We start from the raw sequence: 25,131 nt of genomic DNA, 5'->3' as shown, positions 1-25,131 counted from the left end.
CACATCAGCCATTCATGCTTAGCATTAAGTATCCTGTCAGATCTCTGCTCTATGTGACAGTGAAACAAGAGATTGGCTGGACATAAAGGAAAGGTGGGACCATTTTGTAATAAGGGGCACCCACAGAAGACTGAGCTGGCTAGAGGGAGGGTCCTGCAAGCCTTAATCTGGTGAGGAAAGTACCAGAATAGAGAAAATAGGGCACAGAAAGGAGGCACTGACAAATGTCAAGAGTTTCCCCTTCAATCTCTGTCTGGTTTGAGTGCTACTGTTCCCTCATTTCTGTTAAATGTCACACAAATGCCTTTTCATTTTGGGTGTCATCTCATAAAGTAAAAACCTCTAAGATAAGAAAGTGAGGCTCAAATGCTCTCACCAGGTGGCCTAAGGAAATTTAAGAACAGAAGAGGTTTCTTAAAAAAAAAAAAAATCATGCAATGAACTATACAGGGTGTTATATAGAAAAAAAACTATTGAAACAGTTTGAGTAACTCTGTTCCTTTAAGGTTTTTTTTTTTTTACACTTTTTATTATTATTGCTCCCTGTTCATTACTATCATTTGCAATTACCTTCTCTTTTTTTCACCTAAGAAATCCAAGATGTAATGTGCCTTTATGGTTTGGAGACTTTTTTTTTTTTTCCTGTTTACTCTGCTGATTTTCCTGATGTATCTTTAGAAATTTAGACAGAGGGGAAAAAAATGCTTTCTCATCTACATTGATAATATGGTGAGTGTTGGTGAAAGAATTTTCTTCTTTGGTAGGAAAAGAAAGCAGAGTTACATTAGTGTGGAATTAGAAATAAGGTCTAAATGCTAACCATAGATTACATCAGAGTAAGGTTACTTATATGGAGAGAAATTGACTATAAATTGTAGAAAGAAATGTGTTCTGTTATACCTATGCATAGTAGTTGTTTAGTTGAAGAGTATTGGGTTATTAATTTACTACATAATGAGAAACAAACCAGACTCCTTAGCTCTGAGCAGTATTAAAATACATCCTCCAGGGGCGCCTGGGTGGCTCAGTCCTTAAGCGTCTGCCTTCGGCTCAGGCCTTCTCCCACTCTCCCTGCTTGTGTTCTCTCTCTTGCTGTGTCTCCCTCTGTCAAATAAATAAATAAAATCTTAAAAAAAAATAAAATACATCCTCCATATCACTGTTAGAACTATACCCATCTTTACACGTGCTTACACACACATATACATACACCCACACACACACACTCACCCCTTGGATGGCCCCAATGACCCATCTCTGTGCAGATTCCTTGTTAATTATTTAGTCAATATCAGCACAATAGTATCAACTCAATCCTGAAAGAGTGGAACAGGGAAGGGCTTATATAAGGCTTTATGATAACTTTTGGTTTTCTATCAAAAGAGGCCATAGGGTTCAAGAAATATACAGAACTTTGCTTTCAAACAGTAGATAAATCACTTTGCAACTGAATGTGGTACTGGGGAGAAAAGTGCTGCTCAACATCAGAAGCAGTGTTACTTATCTTTTGAATGAGTGCAGAGAATTCCTGAATGAGAGAGGTCAGGGGCACTTCTCTGAGCCAAACTTCATGTAGGCAGTGTAGAGGGTTGCCTCAACACATTATCTGAGAAGCCCTAGAAAAATCCATCTGTACCAAAACCTTTACCTTTCACACTGCCATACACTGAAATTCCTACTATTGGAATTGCTATTTCAATTCACACACTGAAAATGCACTTTCTTAGGAAGACCATTGGAGGCATCCGGTAGAGATTGCCCGAGGCACCACCCAAGTGCAGAGCCCAGAAGTCAGGGGATGTCAGAAGGGCCAGAGGAGCCTCACTGTGGGCAAACTTAATGAACCTCACAATTTTGCCTTCTCCTAGATACGGCCAGTCAATATTCTAGTTAATGTGAACAAATTAAGTAGGGAAAGAACAGTTGTATCTTTCACAAGCCACACTAGCAAGTGGAATGTGATTTCTTGCAAACACTCTTGGGCTTATCTCTCCATGTTAATTGTGACAGTAAAACAATAAAAATCAAGATTTAATTTTAACTCATGTTGATCATTCTAGGGCAGTAAGTGATAATGACGGGCTGGAGAAATATTAATCCACATTGGCTATTTAACATCTGCCTTATTTTGAGGAGAGCACTATCAAAGGCTCCTGCTCACGACAATGAAAATTCTCAGTTATATTTTAGTTTATCGCCGGTTTCTCCTTATAGTTTTCACTCTGTTGGTTTTATTGCCATTGCCAATCATCGTTCGCACCAAGGTAAGTGAACCTGGAGAATAGGCTGGTGGGTTTCCTGATTTATTTAATTGTCCTTTATTGTTTCTATGTAATTGCCTCGTTCAGACCTGAGTGGGGGGAGGGATGCCACTTTGAGTTGGAAGTCAGGATGGTCATATGTCGTGTTTTGTCCTCTGTTCTCCTTTTTAATGGTTAATGTTGGTTGATTCTCAGTATGACTAACTAGAATAATTAAATAATATACTCAGTCAGAATTGTTCTCTGCCTGGCAACTAGATGAGAGGAAGAGCAAAGAGGCACAAGCCTTGAGAGCTTGTCATTCTGGTTGATCAGTCTCCAAGGAGGAGCCTGGGTTAGCACAGTCCCCTCTCCCAAGCCTGGGCAGCAACGTGATACCCCGGGAAGAGCTAGAAAAACAACGGGGAGCCCCAGCCCCAGTAAATTAACACAGACTAATTTACTTGTCAGCTTCAAGGCTTGCTGTGGGCCACCAAACCTCCTAGAAATATTGTTTCCTTATGGGATGAGAAAGCATTGAAAGCATGAAGTAATTTTCCTTGGTCACTCAGAAAATTTAATAAATTATTACACCATGTTCTGATCATTTGATATTTTATTTCATTTTGGTATACTATAAGCATTTTTCTGTTTGCTTTTAAGTGTAGTCAGTCTACTAAGTCCAGAACAATAAACCCAGGACATTTTTAATCCCATGCTAAAATGATTCGAATTGGCACACGTTTAGTGAGCACCTTCTTTACGTCAGGCATGATGAGTGTCAGTTGCTAAGAGGACAAGCGCTAGAGTTAGGCTTTCCGCTTTAGGTCCCAGGTATACCACTTACAAGCTGAGTAACCTGGGCAAATTAGTTAACTTCTCTATGCTTCTATTTTCTCATATGTGAGATTGGGATAGGCACAGGCTTGCTGTGAGGGTTAAATGCCTAAGCACTCCTCAAGCACTTCCTCGGAGCAGTGCTGGCACACAGTAAGTAGGGCCACACGAGTCTCCCTAAACGTGCTGACCCACAGCTGGTGCAATTCCCACCACCCCAGGATGCCTTTCTGATGCTCTTTTCTAACAAGTATTAATCAAGGTTTTACCGGTCTGGGTTAAAATAGAATCAGTGATTATAATACGATGGATCCTCAAAAGTCTGCCCTCAAAAGTCTGCCACTGCTCTGGGAACCTCTGAAGGAAATTCATGCGAGCTAATGAAAAGTCCTTTTTGATTCTACCGACGTCTCCTCTGCCTGTTAAGTTAGAGAAGGGACTGGCCTCTGCTGCCCCTGGCTATGGGTTTTCTGCTGCAGAGGGCAACCACCCAGCTCTAGCAGCTTCCCTTGGCTGGGCCTGTCCTCACACTGACATCTCACGATTTCCTGCTGAGGAAGGGAAGGACTCCCCACCCTTTTTGGTCAAACATCATTCTGAACCCTCAAAGCCTTAAAGAATTTCTAGTGAAAACAATAGGCACAGTCCAGTGTTTTGGTTTGGTTGGTGTTGTTTTTTAAATTTTGTGTGATTAATCTTTCCCTCTCCTCCTTTTCCCTCCCACTCCAACTACTTCTGAAGACTCCTATATGGATCTCTGGTGGCCACTAGATGACAAATTGGAGGCACAGACACAGGGCTCTAATCTGAATACTCAACCCAAAACCCCTTTGAAGACTTGTTACTCTTTCTAGCATGCATGATGGCCTTCTCTTTTAACTTCCCTGGTCCCATGGGTTACCTAGACCTGGCTGAATTCTACCATTCTATGAATACATCCGGGTTCATACCTGGGCCGCTGCTATATTGTAATATTTCTGGGTTAGTTTCAATTGAAGTCCTCACTTATGGCAGAGAAAATCAGAAATTTGACTAGTGAGTACAAACTTGGGCTATGGCTACCACTCCTTTGATGTACACATGCATGACACTTTATCTTCCATAATTTTCAGAGAAAGTTAATATAAATTCTTTGAAAGGGAGAACAACTAAATAAATGAAAAGCAGTGGTTTCAGTGCATCATTCATTAATCAGAAAGTGTATTGCTAAAAAATGCAGCCATTGATTTTTTTTTTTTTTTTTGCAAGGTGCTATGACAAGAGTACATTAGGTCTGTGGAGAAACCAGGGACCTGGCATCAAGTTGCATTTGATGAACTGTGTTCCTCTTTCCTTTTCCTCTAATCAACTCATTTGTTAAAACTCAATCAATGTTAATGTGAGGGTTTTTTCCTAGTACAATAACATGATTTCGTTTTTGTCTACTTCAAATACATATTTACTCATTCAATCAACTGCTAAATAAACTCAAAGAATATTATTTTAACTCTTGCTTACAATGAAAGCAGAACTTTTTTTTCAAAGAAAATAGGCCTTTGGAGGGTATGAACTTAAAGGAGAGGCTACTTTGACATGGATGCAAATCAATCTGTTGTAAATTTCAGGTTACTGAACTGGAGAATTCAATGCTTCTAAACAGTAATAGAACAACTAAAGAATTCAAACAAAACAAAAAATCAATTTGCTTTATAAAAACACAGTAAGTCTATACGATGTAGAATGAACAGTGAATTACTGACTGTTGTTTGTTTTTGGGTTTTTTTTTTTTTTTCATTTTTCTCCTGATTATTGAGTTGTTTCTATAGACTGGCTTTAACCCTTACTTTAATTCCATCTCAGTTCAGAGATGTGGCATCAATGATAAGAAACCCCCAGTGGTTTTGCAATGTAATATCCAAAGTGAAGGAGAAGGGATTCCCTTTGCAGAGCATACCTCTGTTCCAGGCATTCTGCCAGCTACTTTATCCAAATTATCTTATTTAACCTTCATTCCAAACCAAGAAGACAATCACATATGTTCTATCATTCCCATTTTACATTTGAGGAAATTGATGCTTAAAGATATATGACCCAACAGAGATCACATAGATGCTGTAGAAACTGGATTTAAACACAGAGTCTGTCAGAACTCAGAATTCATGCTTTAACAGTGGTTATGTTTTAGTCTTTTCTATATTTGTATTTTTGAGGATTTACCCTCTATTTTTGAAGAGTTATATAAAGTGTGGCTTGATAGTCATTATCAACAACTCAGGTATTTCTCTTTGTGATAAAACTTTAGACGGGTCAAACACAGACGAGGTGTATCTTGGCCATTTCCTCACTTGACCTCATGCTACTCAATGTCTTCAAGGTAGAACATTGCAATGATTCTAACCACTGGGGACAGGCCTATGAGGACTGAAGTAGTGGTCTTACATGCCATTTGCTGAATGTCCCAGAATCCCAGCTATACAAGTAGGTCATGTCAGTTTGTCAGGATATGCTGCCCCTTCCCTTCACACCTGTGCCCAGATATTCACCTGGAGTCACAGCATTAGGTTGGCATCTTACTATTTCTAGTATCTTCTTTTTATTTTTCTTAGTACTCTGTACTATTTCTGTACTCATTTTTTTCAATTCCTGACTTTTCTTTGTATTTCTATTAATAAAACAAAGAGACAAAAAGAAGGCCAGGGTGTTTTGAGGAGCAGTAAGTAGAGAAAATTGAGCAATAATATTTTCTGTGTGTAGAGTGCATTTCTTCCAGGTATATCTTTGTCTGGCTTATCTCTAGTTTATCTCTAATTAGGACCCCTTTTTTTAGATTTTATTTTATTTTTTTATTTATTTGAGAGAGAGAGCGAGTGAGCCCATGTGAGCATAAGTGAGGGGAGGGGAAGACGAAGAGGGTGGGGGAGAGAATCTCAAGCAGACTTTGCCCTGAGAGCAGAGCCCCACACCCAGTCCATCTCATGACCCTGAGATCTTGACCTGAGCTGAAAGTAAGAGTCCCATGCTTAGCCCTCTTAACTGACTGAGCCACCCAGATGCCCCAGGATCCCTTTTTGAGATAAGGAGAAGGGAAATAGACAGGCAGATATTGAGCAGCATGCCCTAGTTGATTGGTTATAGAACCAAAACCAGATTTCAGTTATCTCTCAGATACTTCAGAGTTTCTCTGCAAAATATTTTGCTCCAAGAGAGACTTGAAGAGAAAAGAGAATGGGAGAATCAACACAGCAGAGCATTAGTGCATAGACACAGCACGGGTTAGGGAAGGAGGAACTATAGCATTAAGGGCCAGCTGTATTTCTGCAAGTGTCATGTGTTATCTATGCTTCCTTCACAATATATTCATCTGCTATATCATAAATTTTAAAGTTATGATAGAAATGATAATAAATAGAAGAAATGATACATAATGAGAGACTTATGGTGCCAAATATTAAAAAAAAACAGGAAAAATATGCTCATAGAGAAATGCAACTTGTAAGTGATAAAGAATGTACTAGAAGGAGAGAAGTGGTATGTTGGGAAGTCTCACAGAGAAAATGAAAATGAAGGGGAGAGAATTTAAAATGACTACAAGCGAAAGAAGAGGAAAGGGAGGAATTCCAAGAAACCATGAACTTTGAAAGGGACAAGTCAAATAAACATATTAATAGAAATAATTGATACTGTCTTAACTGTTGGCTTAAAATACGGTAGAGATTTAAAATAAGGGGGGAAATGCTGTAAACTCCAAGAAAGTAAGCATTTTAGTCACAAAAGAGCATCAGAATGATGGAGGGCAAGAAAAAAGAAAAAATAGAAATCATGCTCATAGTAGTGTGGTAGATGAACAAAACCAGGAAACCCAAATTTGGTATATAGTCTTTCATGAATATTTTATGAGAACTTACAAACCCAAAGTATTGTGCTAAGTGAACTGTGGGATATAAACATAAGTTTAAATTAACGTTTCTGCTTTCGAGTAGCTTGCACAGTTTCTGAAAAGTCAATATACACTGTGGCAAACGTTAATCACAAAATAAGGTTGTATATAGGGGCTCCTGGGTGGCTCAGTCAGTTAAGCATCTGCCTTTAGCTCAGGTCATGATCCTGGAGTCCTGGGATTGAGCCCCACATTGGGCTCCTTGCTCAGCGGGGAGCCTGCTTCTCCCTCTCCTGCTCCCCCTGCCTGTGCTGTCTCTCTCTCTCACTATCTCTCTTTCTCTGTGTCAAATAAATAAATAAAATCTCTAAAAAAATAAGGTTGTATATAAATAAGTACCAAATGATTTAAACAAATCATTTGTGTCTAAACATGTAATTAAAAGGTAGATAAATCTCTGGGGATATATCCTCCTCCAGCCCCTCCATGCCCCCAACCATGCACAGTCCCACTTGCCCATCACCTGACTCTCCTTCTGCTTTCTTTGTCTCAGAGAACCTGCTAGCCTTCACCCCATTCCCAGCCTGAAACCTGTGTGTCATCTCAGATGCTGCAAATCATCAGACTATGTTGCCTCACCTCCTAAACCCACCCCCCTCCCATATGCTTCTTCATCTCCATTCCTGGCACTGCTTTCCTTGAGGCTATCCCATCTTTCTTTCCCATGGACCATTTCACAGTCTTTTCCCCAAAGTCTTCTGCCAGAGCACTATTTTTAAAATGCCAACCTGGTCCTATTGTACCCCTGGTCAAACTTCTTCAGTGATTCCCTTTTGCCTACAGGGGAAAAAATATCTACAGAAAACATGTATACACTGACGGATCTTCAAGATTTTGCCATTTGTTTGTTCTAACAACCCTCCCCTAAGCCCTCAATACCTGTCTCCCACATTCACATTTTCCACATTAGCGATATTTCGCTATTTGCAGTCCCTGGGTTACTATTGACTATTCATGGCTATTCTTGCCTCTCGATCTTGGCACATGCTGTACCCTGGAATGCTCTTGCTCTGTCCTTCTTGAGAAAGGCAGCTCTGGCAGTGATACAAACTGAGAATCCTCTTCCATGCCCTCATTGCATAATGGATACCTCGGCCTGAGTTTTATAGTATGTATTCCATTTTGCTTTCATCATTCCCTTCCCCCCAGATGTAAATGCCTTAAGAACATAGTGCCAGTCATACAGGAGATAGCTGATAACTATGCTGAATGAATGACTGATGATTTCCCATGGCAGAAGGGTGGGGGGAACTTAATCTAGATCTTGGAGGAAAGATAGGATGCGGGAGAAAGAAGATGATGAAAGGAAAGAACTTCCAATAGAGTAAGAAGTGTGGCAAAGGGACAGAACAAGAATGCTGATGTAAGAGGAGGGTGTCTCTTTTTTTCCTTCCATGGTACATTTTTATACCTAACTTGGTACTGATAATGAATGTGAATATCCATTATAAGCTTCATAGCAACCATTAGAAATACTCAATATCATCCCCATTTTTACAGATGAGCAGAGACTTAATGAAAGAGGTTAAGCAATTTGCCCAGTCACAGCCTGTAAAGGGAGTAAGAGGATTATCTGACTCCCAAACCCATCAAGGATATAGCTTCTTTAATGGTATTTATATCAGATCTTTAAAAGCTTACGTACAGTTTGCCTTACTCCATTGTTTCTGGGTCTTCAGTTACAAAACCCTAAGGTGAGATGAGGCCTCCCTCTGCCTGGATTGCAAGGTAACCATGACCGATGGTGGACAGATAGTAGGAGCAAGCCAGACTTTGGTTGTCTAAGCTGCTGAGACTTAGGGACTTTTGCCACAGCATAGCCTCAGCCGCCCTGACTTCTCTCGCATATCCGAAAAAACTCCCCAAGTGATTCTGTCATGCAACCCCTGGCCCACTTCGTCATCTGTAAAGTGAACAAGACTCTTAAAAGAGTTTTTAAATGTTATCTGTGGATCTGCTGCCCCAGATTCACCTGAGCTACTTGTTTAAAAATCACAAGCTCTGGCTGTGAAGCCCAAGATGGTGCACGCTTACCAGACTCCTCCTGATTCTGAAGCAGTTAATCCACAGACTGCATTTTGATCACCTTCTAATGCATTCTCAGGTTAGAGAACCAGGTGAACTCCCTTGTGGTGCACAGGGGGTGAAGATGGTACATCTTCAATGCTAATTAGTTGCAGAGGTTAAATGAAAAGAAGGAGTTAAACATTCTCCAGTAATTGGCATAGTGGCTCCACCAGTTGCCTTTCCCTGCTATGGGCTAAAAACTAACACGAATGCTAGTTATTTTCCTTGACTTTGTAAGCTGAGCTCCTCCTTACTCTTTATCTTCCGATAGGAGAATATTTCTAATCATTTTAAGCCTTGCAATTAATATGGATTGAGTCTTGAGAAATCACTGCAGCAGAAGGGGTAGGTGTATCACAAACCATGCAAAGCCCTTTACAGGCTCTGTCAAATAATAATAGTGTTTTTCTTGTAGCACCCAGATTTAAAATGCATGATTTTTCTTCTTTCTTAATTGCTCTGCATTCCCTTTAGAAAATCAATTGCAGTGAGTGAGGCCTATGATTGGTCCTGCTTTTCTCAAGCTGTGCTGAGAGATCATACCCACATGCGTACTAATTCATCAGCCAATTGCTCCCTAATATCAGTCAGAGTGTCATTAAAAAATGGAGGGAAGGGGTAAAAAACTATATTTTACAGCCAATTTTTATTTCAATTCCCTCTGGAGGTATAATTTAAAAGAGAACCAAGGTGATTTTTAAATATAATCAGCCACACTTCCCAAGACAATTTGACAGTCGGAATTTGTGGGGGAGAAGCCATCATCCAAATGGCCTAGTCATAGCTTCATTTGCCTTCCTACCTCTGCAGCAAGTACCCTGGCTGCACTTGGTTGAGGTGGTTAAGACAAAATATGACTGTGTTATTGTTAAATGGGGCCTGGGGAAATATGAAAGTGTCAGCTGTGAGGAAGTAACCGATGCAGGAGAAGTTTTAGCTCCAGTTCTTGTTTACTGGCAAGAGAGATGAGAGCTCCAGGAAAACTGGAGAGACATTCCCCCACTGGGGTGAGGGTTAAGATATCCAGTGCCAGCAAGTAGGAGAGAAAAAAGAAAAGAAAACAAGGCAAAGGAAAGAGGCTCCTAGGTTGAAGAATTTTATGTTTAGGATAGCTATTAAGATTTTTATATAAGGATCAAGACATATAATTAGAAACAACTGTAGGAAGAACACAGAAAAACCATGAGAAGAAAACAGTTATTCAACAGATATTACTGAGTGCTTGCTACATGCCCGGTGCTGTAAACAACAAAATATATGCTTTCGTGGCATTTTTGCTTGGACTGAAGCCCAGCTCTACCACATACTAGCAATGTGATCATTGATCCCTGCTTGAACATGGAATTACAATACCCACCTCAAAGAATGTTGGTGTGGACTAAATAAGTCATGTGGAACACCAAGTATTGTATCTGGGTGTGTAGTAGGCATTCATAAATGTTATTTTCCCATCCTTTTACTTATTCATAAGTGAGAAAAGCAGATTTATCTATTTACTTGTTAGATGTCTTCACCTTTTAAATAAGTTCTTCTATCTATAAAGTTTATGATCAGCAGTGTAGATGAAGTTCATACAGTTAGGACACCTCTACCCCAACCATTCTCCACTTTAAATATGAAGCAAATACATGTTTCCGTTGACCAGAACGGGTCAGACAAGCAAACAAGGGCAGTGAAGGTGAGAACCTATGGATGAAAATGCTCCCACATCATCCTGGGGTCAGTCAGGTTCAATGACCCAAATTAAGGGTAGAGAGTAGTTTTTTTGCTACCAAAAAAAAAAAAAAAAAAGCTACAGACAGACAACTGTCTGTGGTAGCATTCATGGGAGGTAGACACTTCCCAGCCTCCCCACCAGGACCTGACTCAAGCTATTGGATCCAGCTAGATGATTGGATTTGCATTGTCCTCCTGAGACAGGACCCCAGGCTGCCAAGACAAGACATTCCAGATGAGAACCTAGGGACTTACTAGAGGCAACCGTAAAGCTTCTAGATGAGGAATAAAGACTACAGAAAGAATAAACACAAAAATAAAACAACTACCACTCAATCTCAACATGCAAGAAGATAAGAAAGACTGAGGATAGTCAAACTATGGAAAGAGCCCAGATATCCATCGAGAGATGAATGAATAAAAAAGATGTGGGGTGGAATACTACTCAGCCATCAAAAAGAGGAAATCTTGCCTTTTGCAACAACGTGGATGGAACTAGAGGGTATTATGCTAAGCGAAATAAGTCAGTCAGAGAAAGACAATTATCATATGATTTCACTCATTTGTGCGATTTAAGAAACAAAACAGGATCATAGGGGAAGGGAGGGAAAAATAAAACAAGATGAAATCAGAGAGGGAGACAAACCATAAGAGACTCGTAATCACAGGAAACAAATTGAGGGTTGCTGGGTGGGTGTGTAGGGATGGGGTAGTTGGGTGATGGGCACTAAGGAGGGCATGTGATGTAATGAGTACTGGGTATTATATAAGACTGATGAGGGGCACCTGGGTGGCTCAGTTGGTTAAGTGTCTGCCTTCTGCTCAGGTCATGATCCCAGAGTCCTGGGATTGAGTCCCGAGTCAGGCTCCCTGCTCTGTGGGGGAGCTTGCTTCTCACTCTGCCTGCCACTCCCCCCTGCTTGTGCTCGCTCTCCCTCTCTCCCTCTCTCTGACAAATAAATAAAATCTTAAAAAAAAAAAGATGAATCACTAAACTTTACCTCTAAAACTAATAATACACTATATGTTAATTAACTGAATTTAAATTAAAAAAAGAAAGAAAAGCTTAATAATAATAAAAAAGAAAGACTGAGAATGGAATCAACACAGTGATGAAAGCACTCCAAATAGAATGAAAACAACAGGGGAATCAGGGCAAGTTTGAGGGTCTTGAGCTACAGATTGTAGAACTTGTTGAAAAGCTGTAATATTAAAAGAGTTTAATAATTTTGCAAGAAGTGATTTTTAAAAGGTGGCCATGATTGAGGGACAAAATAAAGAGCCCAGAAACATATGTGCCTGCATTTGTAAAAATTTGACATAGCAACAGGAATTGGTGGGGAGAAGATGGACCATCCAATTTAAAAAGCCAGGGCATTTTGGCTCTCCATTTTAAGAAAAATAAGGTATCAGTTTCCTATACAAATAAATCAAGGCCCCACACTTGAAAATTTTTAAACTTTAGAAAAAAATATGGAAGTACGTAATACAGGAAGAATTTCTCATACAAGGTAGTAAAAACAAACAAACAAAAAACATAACAAAGAATTTAAAAATAACTGCAGTAAAATCTTGTCATCCAAAAATAGAATAAAGCAAATTCCAGAGATCAGCCAGAGATTAAGAAAAATATTTGCAAATATTTCACTTATAAAGAAATAATTAAGAATCTAAAAATAGCCACAAATTCATGAAAAAGAGAAGCAAACAAGCAACAAAAAATGGTAAGAGGCTATAAATAAGGTAGTGTGCAGGAAAGAAACAATTATGTTCAATAACCATGAAAAAATACTTTAGTGCTATTCAAGCAAATACAAATTAAATTAAGAAGAACTTTTTCATACCATCAGATTGTCAAATAAATTAGCCCAATATACCAATGGTTGGTGAAAAAGGAACTTTCTCACATTGTTGGTACTGATGTAAACCAATACAACCATCTTGGATAGCAATTGGGCAATACCCACTACAATTAGAATCCACCCCTTCCATTCAGAAATTTCACTACTACTTTTATACTCTAGCTTAGAAAATTTCTTTCCTATATCCACATAAAGGTAGGTAAAAAGATGTTCATAGCCTCATAATAATGAAAAATTGAAGGGAAAGGGCGCCTGGGTGGCTCAGTTGGTTAAGTGACTGCCTTCGGCTCAGGTCATGATCCTGGAGTCCCGGGATCGAGTCCCACATCAGGCTCCCTGATCGGCAGGGAGTCTGCTTCTCCCTCTGACCCTCTGGCTCTCTTCCCTCTCGTGCTCTCTATCTCTCATTCTCTCTCTCTCAAATAAATAAACAAAATCTTTTAAAAAAACAAAAAGAATTGAAGGGAAAGACCCTTCAGTAGAAAAATGGACAAATGAATTGTAATACGTATATAAAAAGAAATGCCATGTCCATTTAAAATGAATTAACAATAGGTCTACATGTATTAATATGAATGCATTCTTGAAATACATGAGTAAAAAGAGTAAAAAGGCATTCTTAGTGAAAAAACAAGTTGAAAAATAATATATGCAGTAAACCTTATTTGATTGTAAAACCGTATGTTGGGGTGCCTGGGTGGCTCAGTCGTTAAGTGTCTGCCTTCGGCTCAGGTCATGATCCCAGGGTCCTGGGATTGAGCCCCGCACCGAGCTCCCTGCTCGGCGGGAAGCCTGCTTCTCCCTCTCCCACTCCCCTTGCTTGTGTTTCCTCTCTCGCTGTGTCTCTCTCTGTCAAATAAATTAAAAAAAAAAATCTTTAAAACTATATGTTGTTTATTAATGATAGAGATTTAGTGAAAAGAAGGAGTACATGCACCCCAATGTTCATAGCAGCAATGTCCACAATAGCCAAACTGGAAGGATCCGAGATGCCCTTCAACAGATGAATGGATAAAGAAGATGTGGTCCATATATACAATGGAATATTACTCAGCCATCGGAAAGGATGAATACCCACCATTTGCATCGACATGAATGGAACTGGAGGGGATTATGCTAAGTGAAATAAGTCAAGCAGAGAAAAGCAATTATCATATGGTTTCACTCCTATGTGGAACATAAGGAATAGGGTGGAAGACCACAGAGGAAGGGAGGGAAAACTGAATGGGAAGAAATCAGAGGGGGAGACAAATCATGAGAGACTCTAGACTCTGGGAACCAAACTGAGGGTTGCAGAAGGGAGGCGGGGTGGAGGAATGGGGTAACTGGATGGGGGGTATTAAGGAGGGCACGTGTGGTGATGAGCCCTGGGTGTTATACACAACTAATGAATCGTTGAACACTACATCAAAAACTAATGATGTACTATATGCTGGCTGAATGAACATAATAAAAAAAAATAAAGAAAAAAAGGATAGATTGCTAGAAGGTTTCTAATACATTTTTCTTTATTGTCAGGAAAGAGAAATTTCCTCTCCATATTGGTAATCAGTCTGCACTTAATAGCTTCATCTCTCTGGTGCTGTTGGAGAATCTTCATACAATAGAAAAGGTGGATGTGGCCCTAAGTGAGCCAGGGAGGCCCCGTGCACACACACAGAGTGGGAAACCCTGGTTAAGTGACATTACACCTCATGCTATGTAATGGGATTTACAACATCTGTATTCTGCACAATGGCCTCTGTCTGGCTGCATGTTGTTTGTTTGCTGAACAAAATTACCCATATAATTTTTGGAAATGGTAGGGAATATATAAATTTTTGAAGAGAAAATTTTGTTATTTTATTTTGAGGTATTTTTATTTAAGGAAGCCCTCTCAACTCCCCGCACCCTTTGTTTCATGTAGTATTTTGGGACTGAATCATGATTTTAAAAAATCTTTTTTGTAAGATCGGTCTTAGACTTTTGAATCTTTTTTTTCTTTCTATATTTTCCATCACAATAAACAAAACAGAAGTAGACATTATTGTGTTGCTCTAATTCAGCTCAAGAACTCATGTACCAACGTGCTTTGTTATTTCTAGAACAAAATGTTATTCAAATTATTACTTGTTGTAGTTGCAGAGTTCATTTTAATAAGGATATCAGCGACTTCTACTAGACTTGAGAAGAATTGAAAGAGAGGGGAAAACAATTCACCCACAGTCTAACTGACTTGACAACTGGCCTTCTTTTATTGTTGCTTTATCATTGTTTGCCTGTGGTAGTAGGAGTGGTGATGGCTATGGCTACTGGTGGTCACGGTGGAGCGGCTCCATTTTAGGAGTAGGGGGGTTGCTAAGAAGGCAGAGAGAGGGAAGAGAAGAGCATTAAAGGGATCAACAGGAGACAAAGATGAAATAGCTGGAGATAATGGGTCAGTCTCTGGATTCCTACTGAAAAAATAAAGGAATTTTTCCCCTACCGCAGAGCTGGTTCTGCGAATCAGATATCCAGGACGCACTTCCAGTGGCAGCACAGACAACTTACGAGTTTTCTTCTTCATCAGAAGAACCTGTTCACCAAAAATTACTCACCCTAATATTAGTTTTTTTGAATATGTATGAATAATAGAAAACAATGAGATGTTTTCCTGTATCTTTTGTTACTTCTTCTTAACAAGAATGTTCACAGACCTTTGGTTTTAAAAAATAATGCTGTATATTTTAATATTAGATTTTTTTTAAGATCTTATTTATTTATTTGACAGAGAGAGACACAGCGAGACAGGGAACACAAGCAGGGGGAGTGGGAGAGGGAGAAGCAGGCTTCCCGCGGAGCAGGGAGCCCGAGGCGGGGCTCTAGCCCAGGACCCTGGGACCATGACCTGATCCGAAGGCAGACGCTTAACAGCTGAGCCACCCAGGTGCCCCTTGATATTAGATTCTTAAAAGAAAATGCTTGACACTGTATCTGTATTAACTTTCTGTTGTTAAATGCCTGAAGGGTGTTGATGGGAAAGAACACTTTCCTGCCCATGACTCCAAGCCTGACCAAGAAAGATCACCTAACAGAAAACAGGAATTGGAAGGAGATATTCCTAGGATGGTGGACCCATCAATAGGAAATCTGTGTAATTTATCAATAAGGGACACTTGAGAAGGAAAAGGGTTGCTAATCAGAAAGACAACAGGTGGAAACCAGCACTATCCCAAGAAAACTGAGACAGATTGCCATCCTACCCACCCAGTCCTAGCCCTCTGGATAATTCTGTATTGCTCCTTTTCTAGACTTTAAGCTTTCTTTAAGTTTCTTTCTTTCTTAACTTTCTTTAAGTTATGAAAAATGGGGCATTTCCCACCGATTCTGGGAAGGCAACTCTTAGGAACAATGCAGATATGATGCCTTAGCCAGTTGCAATTATAACCTCCTGGGACTCATATGCAAAAATATAAAATGTGCATGAGTGTTTGGGGGAAGCTCCATAGATAAGACGTAAATTTGAACCTTAACACTGAAGGATGGGCAGAGTTTCAATATACGTTCTGAATCTGGGGATTGAATTTGGGTAGAACATTACCTGGAAGCAAGTGTCTGGTTTCCAAGTTGGACCCAGAGTTAAAGATAAAAGGGAAGGTCTGGAAGAGTAAGTAACCCAGTGCTTCTCAAACTTGAACCTGTATAAGAATCACCTGGGGAACCTGAAAATGCTGATTCTGATTCATTAATCTGGGGAAGGGCCTGATTTCTGCATTGCTCACAAGCTCTGAGGTCATGCTGATGCTGCTGGTCCATGGACCACCCTGGGGGTTGGGCAGAGCAATTCAAACAAACAGCCCAAGTGTTGAGTCTGGAATGGTAAAACAAGATTTTTTTGCAAGGCAGAATATCAAGGTAGCATTTTTATTACCAGAGATTTTATTAAAATGCTAACAAAGGCCAAGCAGATGAGAGAATAAAGTGAAATGGTGCAGTGCTCTGCAGAACTGAAAAGTAAAATCATGTGGTATTTGTCTTTCCCTGTGTAACTTATTTCACTTAGCTTAATACCCTTGAGGGCCATTCGTGTTGCCACAAATGGCAACATTTTATTATTTTTTTATGGCTGAGAGATTCCAACTAATGTGTGTGTGTGACATCTCCCTCTATCTCTCTCTCTCTCTCTCTCTCTCTCTCTCTCTATATATATATATATATATATATATTACATATATACACCACGTCTTCTTTATCCATTCATCCATCAATGGACACTTAGATTGTTTCCATACCTTGGCTTTTGTAAGTAATGCTGCAATGAACATAGGGGTGTGTGTATCTTTTCAAATTAATGTTTTCATATTCTTCAGATAAGTACCCGGTAATGGAATTACTGAATCATATGGTAATTCTATTTTTAATTTTTTGAAGGACCTCCACACTGTTTTCCTTTGTGCCTACACAATTTACAGTCCCACCAACAATGCATGAGGGTTAGGGTTTCCCTTTTCTCCACATCCTTGTCAGCACTTCTTATTTCTTTCCTTTTCATAGCCATTCTAACAGGTGTGGGTTGATCTCAATGTGGTTTTGATTTGCATTCCCCTGATGGTTAGTGATACTGAGCATCTTTCATGTACCTGTTGACCATCTATATGTCTTCTTTAGAAATGTCTATTCAGATCCTCTATTTTTTAATTATTGTTTTGTTACTGAGTTTTATGGATTATTTTTATATTTTGGATATTAACTCCTTACCAGATATATAATTTGCAGATATTTTCTCTAATTTATTAGGTTGACTTTTATTTGATTTCCTTCTCTATGCATAAGCTCTACAGTTTGATGCAGTCACATTTGTTTATTTTTGCTTTTGTTGCTTTTGCCTTTTGAGTTAGATCCAAAAAAAAGTATCACCAGGACCAGTATCAAGGAGCTTACTGCCTATGTTTTCTCCTAGTTATTTTATAAATTTCGGTCTTACATTCAAGTCTTTAATCCATTTTGAGTTACTTTTTGTATCTGGTATAAGGCAGTGGTCTAGTTTCATTCTTTTGCATGTGGCCATCCAGTTTTCTAAATACTATTTATTGAAGGGCTTGTCCTTTCTCCATTGTATACTCTTGGTTCCTTTGTCATAAATTAATTGACCATATATATGTGGGTTTATTTGTGAGTTCTCTATTCTGTCCATTGATCTATTAATCTGTTTTTTTAATAACTATTTTTGCTATTTATTTGAAGCACAGTAAAAAAAATTGGTACACTTTGGAATCTGTTTTTAATGCCAATACCATACTGTTTTGATTATTATAGATTTGTAATATGGTTTGAAATCAGGGAGTATGATGCCTCTAGCTTTGTTTTCTTTCTCAAGATTGCTTGGTTATTCAAGCTTTTTGTGTTCCATACAAATTTTAGCACTGTTTGTTCAAATTCCGTGAAAAATGTCATTGAAATTTTGATAGGCATTTCATTGAATCTGTTGATTGCTTTGGGTAATATGGACATTTTAACAACATTAATTCTTTCAAACCATGAGCACAGATTATTTTTCCATTTATTTGTGTCTTCTTCGATTTCTTTCATGAATGTCTTACAGTATTTAATATATAGGGAGGTCTTTCACCTCCTGGTTGAATCTATTCCCAGGTATTTTATACTTTTTAATGCAGTTGTAAATGGGATTGTTTTCTTAATTTCTTTTTCTTACAGTTCATTGTTACTGTATAAAATGCAACAGATTTTTGTATATTGATTTTGTATCCTGCAATTTTATTGAATTTGTTTATTAGCCCTAATAGTTTTTTGGTGGAGTCTTTAAGATTTTTCTCTATATAATATTATGTCATCTGCAAATAGTGACAGTTTTACTTCTTCCTTCTAATTTGAAAGTCTTTTATTTCTTTTTATTGCCTAATTATTCTGTCTAGAACTTCCAGTACTGTGTTGAGTAGAAGTAGTGAGAATGGGTACACTTGTCTTGTTCCTGATCTTAAAGGAAAGGTTTTCAGCTTTTTACCATTGAGTATGATGATAGCTATGGGCTTGTTATATATGGCTTTCATTATATTGAGGTACATTCCCTCTATACTCACCTTGTTGAGAGCTTTTATCATAAATGGATGTTGAGTTTTGTCAGATGCTTTTTCTGCATCTACTGAGATGATCATATGAATTTTATCCTTCATTAATGTGGTGTATCACCTTGATAGATTTGTGGATGTTGAACCATTCCTGCATCTGTGGAATAAATCTTGCTTGATTGTGATGAATGAACCTTTTAACGTACTGTTGAATTCAGTTAGCTAATATTTTGTTGAGGATTCTGCATCTATGTTCATTAGGGATATTGGCCTGTAATTTTTTTTTTTCTTGTGTGTCCTTTTCTGGGTTTGGTATCAGGTTGATGCTGGCCTCATAAAATGAATTTGTGAGCATTCCTATCTCTTCAATTTTTGGACAAGTTTAAGAATGAGAAGTGTTAAATCTTTGAATGTTTTGGTATAATTCTGTCTTGGAAGATTGTATTTTTCTAGGAATTTATCCATTTCTTCTAGTTTATCCAATTTGTTGGTGTGTAATTTTTCATAGTAGTCTTTTATGATTATTTGTATTTCTTTGGTGTCAGGTGTAACTTATCTGATTTCATTCTGATTTTATTTATTTAAGCCCTCTTTCTTTTTTTCTTAGAGAGAAGTCTAGCTAAAGGTTTGTCAATTTTATCTTTCAAAGAACCAGATCTTGGTTTTATTGATCTTTTCTATTGTCTTTTTAGTCTCTATTTCATTTATTTCCACTCTGATCTTTATTTTCCTCCTTCTACTAACTTTGGACTTTATTGTTCTTTTCCTGGTTCCTTTGGGTGCAAGGTTAGTTTATTTGAGATTTTTCTTGTTTCTTGAGGTGGTAGCCTGCCAACAACTATGTCTCCAATTGTTTCAGATTTGTAGGGCCTAGAGATGCTCCATGGTCAGCAGAGCCAGGCACTCAAGGGGCATCTCCTGTGTTGGCTCTACTTGCCTGCTGGCTTTGGCAGGTTTGTGAGTGCAGGGCATTCAGTTCCCCAGCTCTGGCAGGGATGCAGGGGCAGTATAAGAGTGGGGCACACCCACTAGTGTTAACAAGGTAAAGGAAGAATGCCAAAATGGCACCAACTAGCACCTCTATCCCTGGACAGAGTCCTAATAGGCTCTGCCCCTCTCGAGATGCTTTAGATTAGCAAATGACTCTCCTTCATGTATGGTCTAGGCAATTTTCAAACTGCTGATTTTGTACTGAGTCCCAGGGTGGATGAGTTTGTACATGAGCCCTTAAAGAGTAAAATCTCCATTCCCTACAGCTTCATGGTTCTCCTGAACCTAAGCCTCACTGGTTTTCAAAGTCAGACATTTCAGGAACTCTTCTCACTGGTGCAGATCCCAAGAGTTGAGGTGTCCAATGTGGGGCACAAATTCCTCACTCCTCAGGGAGAAACTCCATATTTTGAGATACCTCCCAGTTGTGGGTCACCATACTGCACATTGGGGTTTTTGGTGAAACCACATCTTTGTCTCTCGTACCTGTCTGGATGTGGCTCTTTTATCCCTTGTTATGAAGGAAACTGTTCAGCTAGTTCTTCAGAAAAAAATTATCTCATGTGTAGCTGTAGATATGTTACATCTGTGGGAGGAAGTGGGTTCAGTTCTGCCATCTTGAACCCCAAATCTCAACCATTTCTTAACAATGCCCTAAAACAGAAACACACAATTTTATACCTAGCAAAGCAACAGATTCTCTTAGGAATTTCATTTCTGTTGAGTCTCCCTGTGTTTCCTCAGGAGCTCAGTTGTCTTTCTAAAAAGCAAAGCAGGAGGTTCTTAACCTCCAGGTCCATGTTACTTAGGAGCTGATTTAGTCTCATCCATGTCACATAACTTGGCATGTCCTTCTTTCTCTGAAACAAAGCACAGCAAAAAGTTTTTTCTAGGTTGATTTCTCCCTTTTATAGGAGGGGAAGGCAGGTATACACTGGTGCCAACCAATAGGCACCAGGGAATGCAATTGAAAGTCACATATGTCATGCCCCAGGGGAAAGGCAGTAACTTGACTACTTATGCACTCCAGAAGAACTGGAAGTTCTTTTTAGGCATTTTATAGGCAAATAAAGGTGAACACAAGCATTCATACACACTGAAAGGAGCACAGAAAATTGACTATACACCGTTATCTGTTTTGAAGGAAATGTGAAAGAAACTTTATGAAGGAGGATTTTTTGTTTTGTTTTTGGTTTTTCATGTGTACTAAATTTTGGCCCTTAGAATCCCTAAGAAATAACTATTTACTGCCCAACTCAAAGGTGCAGAGGCCTTCAAGTTTCTTTTTACTTTCTCGGTGACACAACTCCATTCAGTACATGTGGTTGTGATTTAAATGATGATTTTCCAGCCTCATTATTTCACCTTGCATTTTTCCTTTGTTCTTTCCAGGAAGCAGAATGTGCCTACACACTCTTTGTCATTGCCATGTTTTGGCTTACAGAAGCTTTGCCTCTGTCAGTCACAGCTTTACTGCCTGGTTTAATGTTTCCGTTGTTTGGGATCATGACTTCTAAGAAGGTAAGTCCTCTTGCAAATGTTTGTCATAATTAGGTTCCTTATTTTGTGCTGATACTCCCACTGAGAAGAGGTGCATGGAAAAGGAACAAGAGGGGCACCTGGGTGGCTCAGGCAGTTGAGAGACCAACTCTTTGATTTCGTCTCAGGTCATGATCTTGGGGTTGTGAGATTGAGCCCCGTGTGAGGCTCAACACTCAGTAGGGAGTCTGCTTTAGAGTCTCTCCCTCTGCCCCTCCTCCTGCTCTCTCTCTCTCTCTCTCAAAATAAATAAATAAATCTTTTTTTTTTTTTTTTTTTTTTAAAGGAACAATAATCCTGCCTTCCCAGGCTGATATCTATGCCTGGTGTCTCCTTCCCAACAAAAGGACCAACCCTTTTACGTCCTGCATTAGCTTTTTCTTTTCAGCAGAATTTGGTCTTGCACAGTGTTAGCAATTTCTGTTTTAATGAAGAAAAAGCTACCCTGTTTTCTTTTCCAGAAACCTGCCATTTCAAAAGATAAAGCCAAATTAACTTTCAGGTGTATTTCTATTTTGTTCTTGCTGAGAGGAGTTTATTCATGCTGAGAGGTGTTTCTTACCTTTATACAATCTAAGGGTACCCCCGTCTGAAGAAAATGGATTCAGTTTCCCATTAAAAGCATGAAATGCATTGGAATCAGAATATCTATCTTCATGCAGTCTCCACACCCAGCACACAACTGCCTAAACGATAGCTGAAAGAGTCCCAGGAAAGATGCCAAGTTCAAGATGCCAGTTCCTGCAATTTATCACCTTTGGACTTCTGTCTTCTGCCAAAGTCCAATATTGTTATCTTGAGGTTCATCTGTCTTGTAATGTGGGTGGAGATTTTTCTTTTTAACTAACCCATGATACAGGGCTTTTTTGTTCTGCGGGAAAAGGTATTCTTTTCCTTCTCTTTATGTCATTCTTCCTCAGTTTGTAGTTCAAACCATCTTTTTGCATTTCAGATCCATTTTGCTCCTCTTTTCTTACTGCATTTTTCCTTCCCTCATAATCCTGACTCTTTTCTTTCTAAACACCACTGATTGGGAAGAGAGGGCAGCCAAGGCTGACACTGCTGTCCCACAGAATCTGGGCTCTATAACTAAAGAAGTTTTTCAAACGCTCCAACACACTATGTGGCTCTTAGTAAAGGAAATTTTAAAAGAAGGGATTGGCAAATTCTCAAAAATAATGTGTCAAGTTGTTAACCCCTGTTCTGCTGGCTTGGGTGGTTGTACCTCTAAAGACAATTAAGTTCAACAGTGACATATTTGTCTCTTATGATTTAATAACAATAAAACTGACCCTTTTTTTAAAAGATTTTATTTATTTGACAGAGAGACACAGCAAGAGAGGGAACACAAGCAGGGGCAGGAGGAGAGGGAGATGGAGAAGCAGGCTTCCCACCAAGCAGGGAGCCTGATTCAGGGCTCGATCCCAGGGCCCTGGGATCATGACGTGATCCGAAGGCAGATGCTTAACAACTGAGCTACCCAGGTGCCCCTAAAATTGACTTTTTTATAGAGGCTGAGATAAAAGCAAGATTAACTGGAATTGGGGCATTTCTATAGCAAACAGGCTAGAGGAAGACAGGAGGAAAAGGGTGCCTAGGAAAGCCTGGCTTTGTGAGAACTGCCAAAGAAATATCTTTGCCTCTTTACAGGATGTGGAGGCCCAACTAGAGGCAGCGAAATTCTAAGTACCATCAGCAGTTGTATGACTCAGACTGCTGGTACCTGTCCAAGAGTCCATCATCCCCTGGAAGTATCAGCCTCAGACTAATTTAATGGCCATAGAATCTTAGACTTGGAAGCACATTCTTCTGGTCATTTCATGCTGGGGCAGATTCCTCCTCCCAATAGTTCTTATAGATGAGATCACTCAGGAAATGATTAAAGGCTTTCTGTGTATGGGCCCAAAATACCCCACAAGGAAATACATATCATTTTCAAAAACTCTGAATATTTAAGTCACTCACCTTTATTGAGCCCAAGTGTGAAACTCAGTCACTTTGACTCTAAATTTTTCTCTAAACACCTAAGATTACACACACACACACGCACACATACAACAATAACAACAACAACAAAAACATCATCTTTTTTCCACATGACAATGTTGCTTGGATGTGAAAATAAATATCATTTCCTCCTTAAGTTGTCCTATCTCCCATCTTTATGGTTTCCAGACCTCAACTCCCTTCTTTAACCCCACCACCTCCACCTGCTTCGTCTCCATCATCTTCATTCCTCTTCCTGGAACTACCTCTAGTTTATCAGTGATACTTAGAGATTAAATAGTTAATAAATGCAATGTCTGTCATGCGGTAAGCTCTCAATATATATTAGCAATATTATTATTTTTCTTTTTTTTTAATTTTTTATTGTTATGTTAATCACCATACATTACATCATTAGTTTTTGATGCAGTGTTCCATGATTCATTGTTTGTTCATAACACCCAGTGCTCCATGCAGAACATGCCCTCCTCAATACTCATCACCAGGCTAACCCATTCCCCCTACCCTCCTCCCCTCTAGAACCCTCAGTTTGTTTTTCAGAGTCCATTGTCTCTCGTGGTTCATCTCCCCCTCTGACTTACTCCCCTTCATTCTTCCTCTCCTGTTATCTTCTTCTTTTTCTTTTTTCTTAAAATATGTTGCGTTATTTGTTTCAGAAGTACAGATCTGTGATTCAACAGTCTTGCACAATTCACAGCCCTCACCGTAGCACATACCCTCCCCAATGTCTATCACCCAGCCACCCCATCCCTCCCACCCCCAACCACTCCAGTAACACTCAGTTTGTTTCCTGAGATTAAGAATTCCTCATATCAGTGAGGTCATATGATACATGTCTTTCTCTGATTGACTTATTTCACTAAGCATAACACCCTCCAGTTCCATCCACGTCGTTGCAAATGGCAAGATCTCATTCCTTTTGATGGCTGCATAATATCCCATTGTGTATATATACCACATCTTCTTTATCCATTCATCTGTTGATGGACATCTTGGCTCTTTCCACAGTTTGGCTATTGTGGACAAGCAATATTATTATTATTTGCACATTGGCAAAAGTGAATAGGTCACTCTAGAAACATTCTGACTGTTGCAAGGCTAAGTGAGTCTATCTCCCCTCTGGTATTTCAGCCTAAATCCATTTTAAACTTTATGTGACTTCTTTCACCTTAAGCTTAACAGGAACTTACAACAAATCAAAGTCCTTAGGACTTTTAGTATAGAAAACTTTTCTTCAGTCTTGTGATCCTCTTTCCAGATAGGGCAACTGATCTTTTACTAGGAAATATCTGACCAAAGCTACAGGGAAAGGTCTAGAGATTTAGTCAGAAGACCTGAGCTTAACACCTGATATTCACCACTAATTACTTGTATGATCCTGATCATGTCCCTTAGCAACTCTTTTTTTCTCATCTGTAAATAAGGAATGATGATGCCACAATATCCAGGGGTTATTGTAATAATCAAATAAAATAATATACGTGAACAATGATACATACTAGGCATCAAGTATTCTTATGAGTTTTAATATCCACAGTTAAAGGTGTTAAACTATCATGGCAGCCTACTGAAGCATACTGGAATCTCAACTGTGCCATTGAGAATAATGTGTCTTTAATGTCCTCATCTAAGTTCAGAGCTCCACACAGCCTTCTCTTTGGCCACCATAATTTTAACCTCACTTTATGTATTTATTAAGCCAGTGCTAAATATCTATATCTTATTGAGAACCTTGTTGTAACAAAGAATATCAACAAATACTGAATTTCTCTCATATCCGTTGAATAAAATCTGAAATGCTAAATATTTAGTGTGCCCCATTAGATAGTCCAAATCAGATATCATTATTATTGTCATTGAAAATATGCTTATATGTAAATTTTATACATATAAATGTGGAGGTACACATACGT

General features: G+C 39.0%; 1 protein-coding gene across 7 annotated transcripts in view; it reads left to right on the top strand.

The window, feature by feature from the left end:
- The window catches only part of SLC13A1 (solute carrier family 13 member 1), a 119,076-nt gene that overhangs the window by 2,823 nt on the left and 91,122 nt on the right, over window positions 1–25,131 (top strand). For 4 of the 7 annotated variants that reach the window (XR_003516473.2, XR_003516474.2, XR_003516472.2 and 1 more), the window contains exons 1-2: window positions 2,095–2,264; window positions 21,065–21,193. Coding sequence is in view for 4 of the 7 variants with exons in the window: in XM_027574075.2 (XP_027429876.1) it covers window positions 2,166–2,264; window positions 21,065–21,193 (228 nt within the window). In the remaining 3 variants the exon portion in view is untranslated. Of the gene's footprint in view, window positions 1–2,092; window positions 2,265–21,064; window positions 21,194–25,131 lie in introns of those variants that run through there. The other 3 variants (XM_027574076.2, XM_027574074.2, XM_035723231.1) reach the window with 3 other exon arrangements.

Source organism: Zalophus californianus, chromosome 12 (assembly GCF_009762305.2).
Source record: "Zalophus californianus isolate mZalCal1 chromosome 12, mZalCal1.pri.v2, whole genome shotgun sequence".
In the NCBI taxonomy this organism is placed as follows: domain Eukaryota; kingdom Metazoa; phylum Chordata; class Mammalia; order Carnivora; family Otariidae; genus Zalophus; species Zalophus californianus.
The sequence above is the reverse complement of the archived record's forward strand: the minus strand, read 5'-3'. Positions and strand labels throughout refer to the sequence as shown.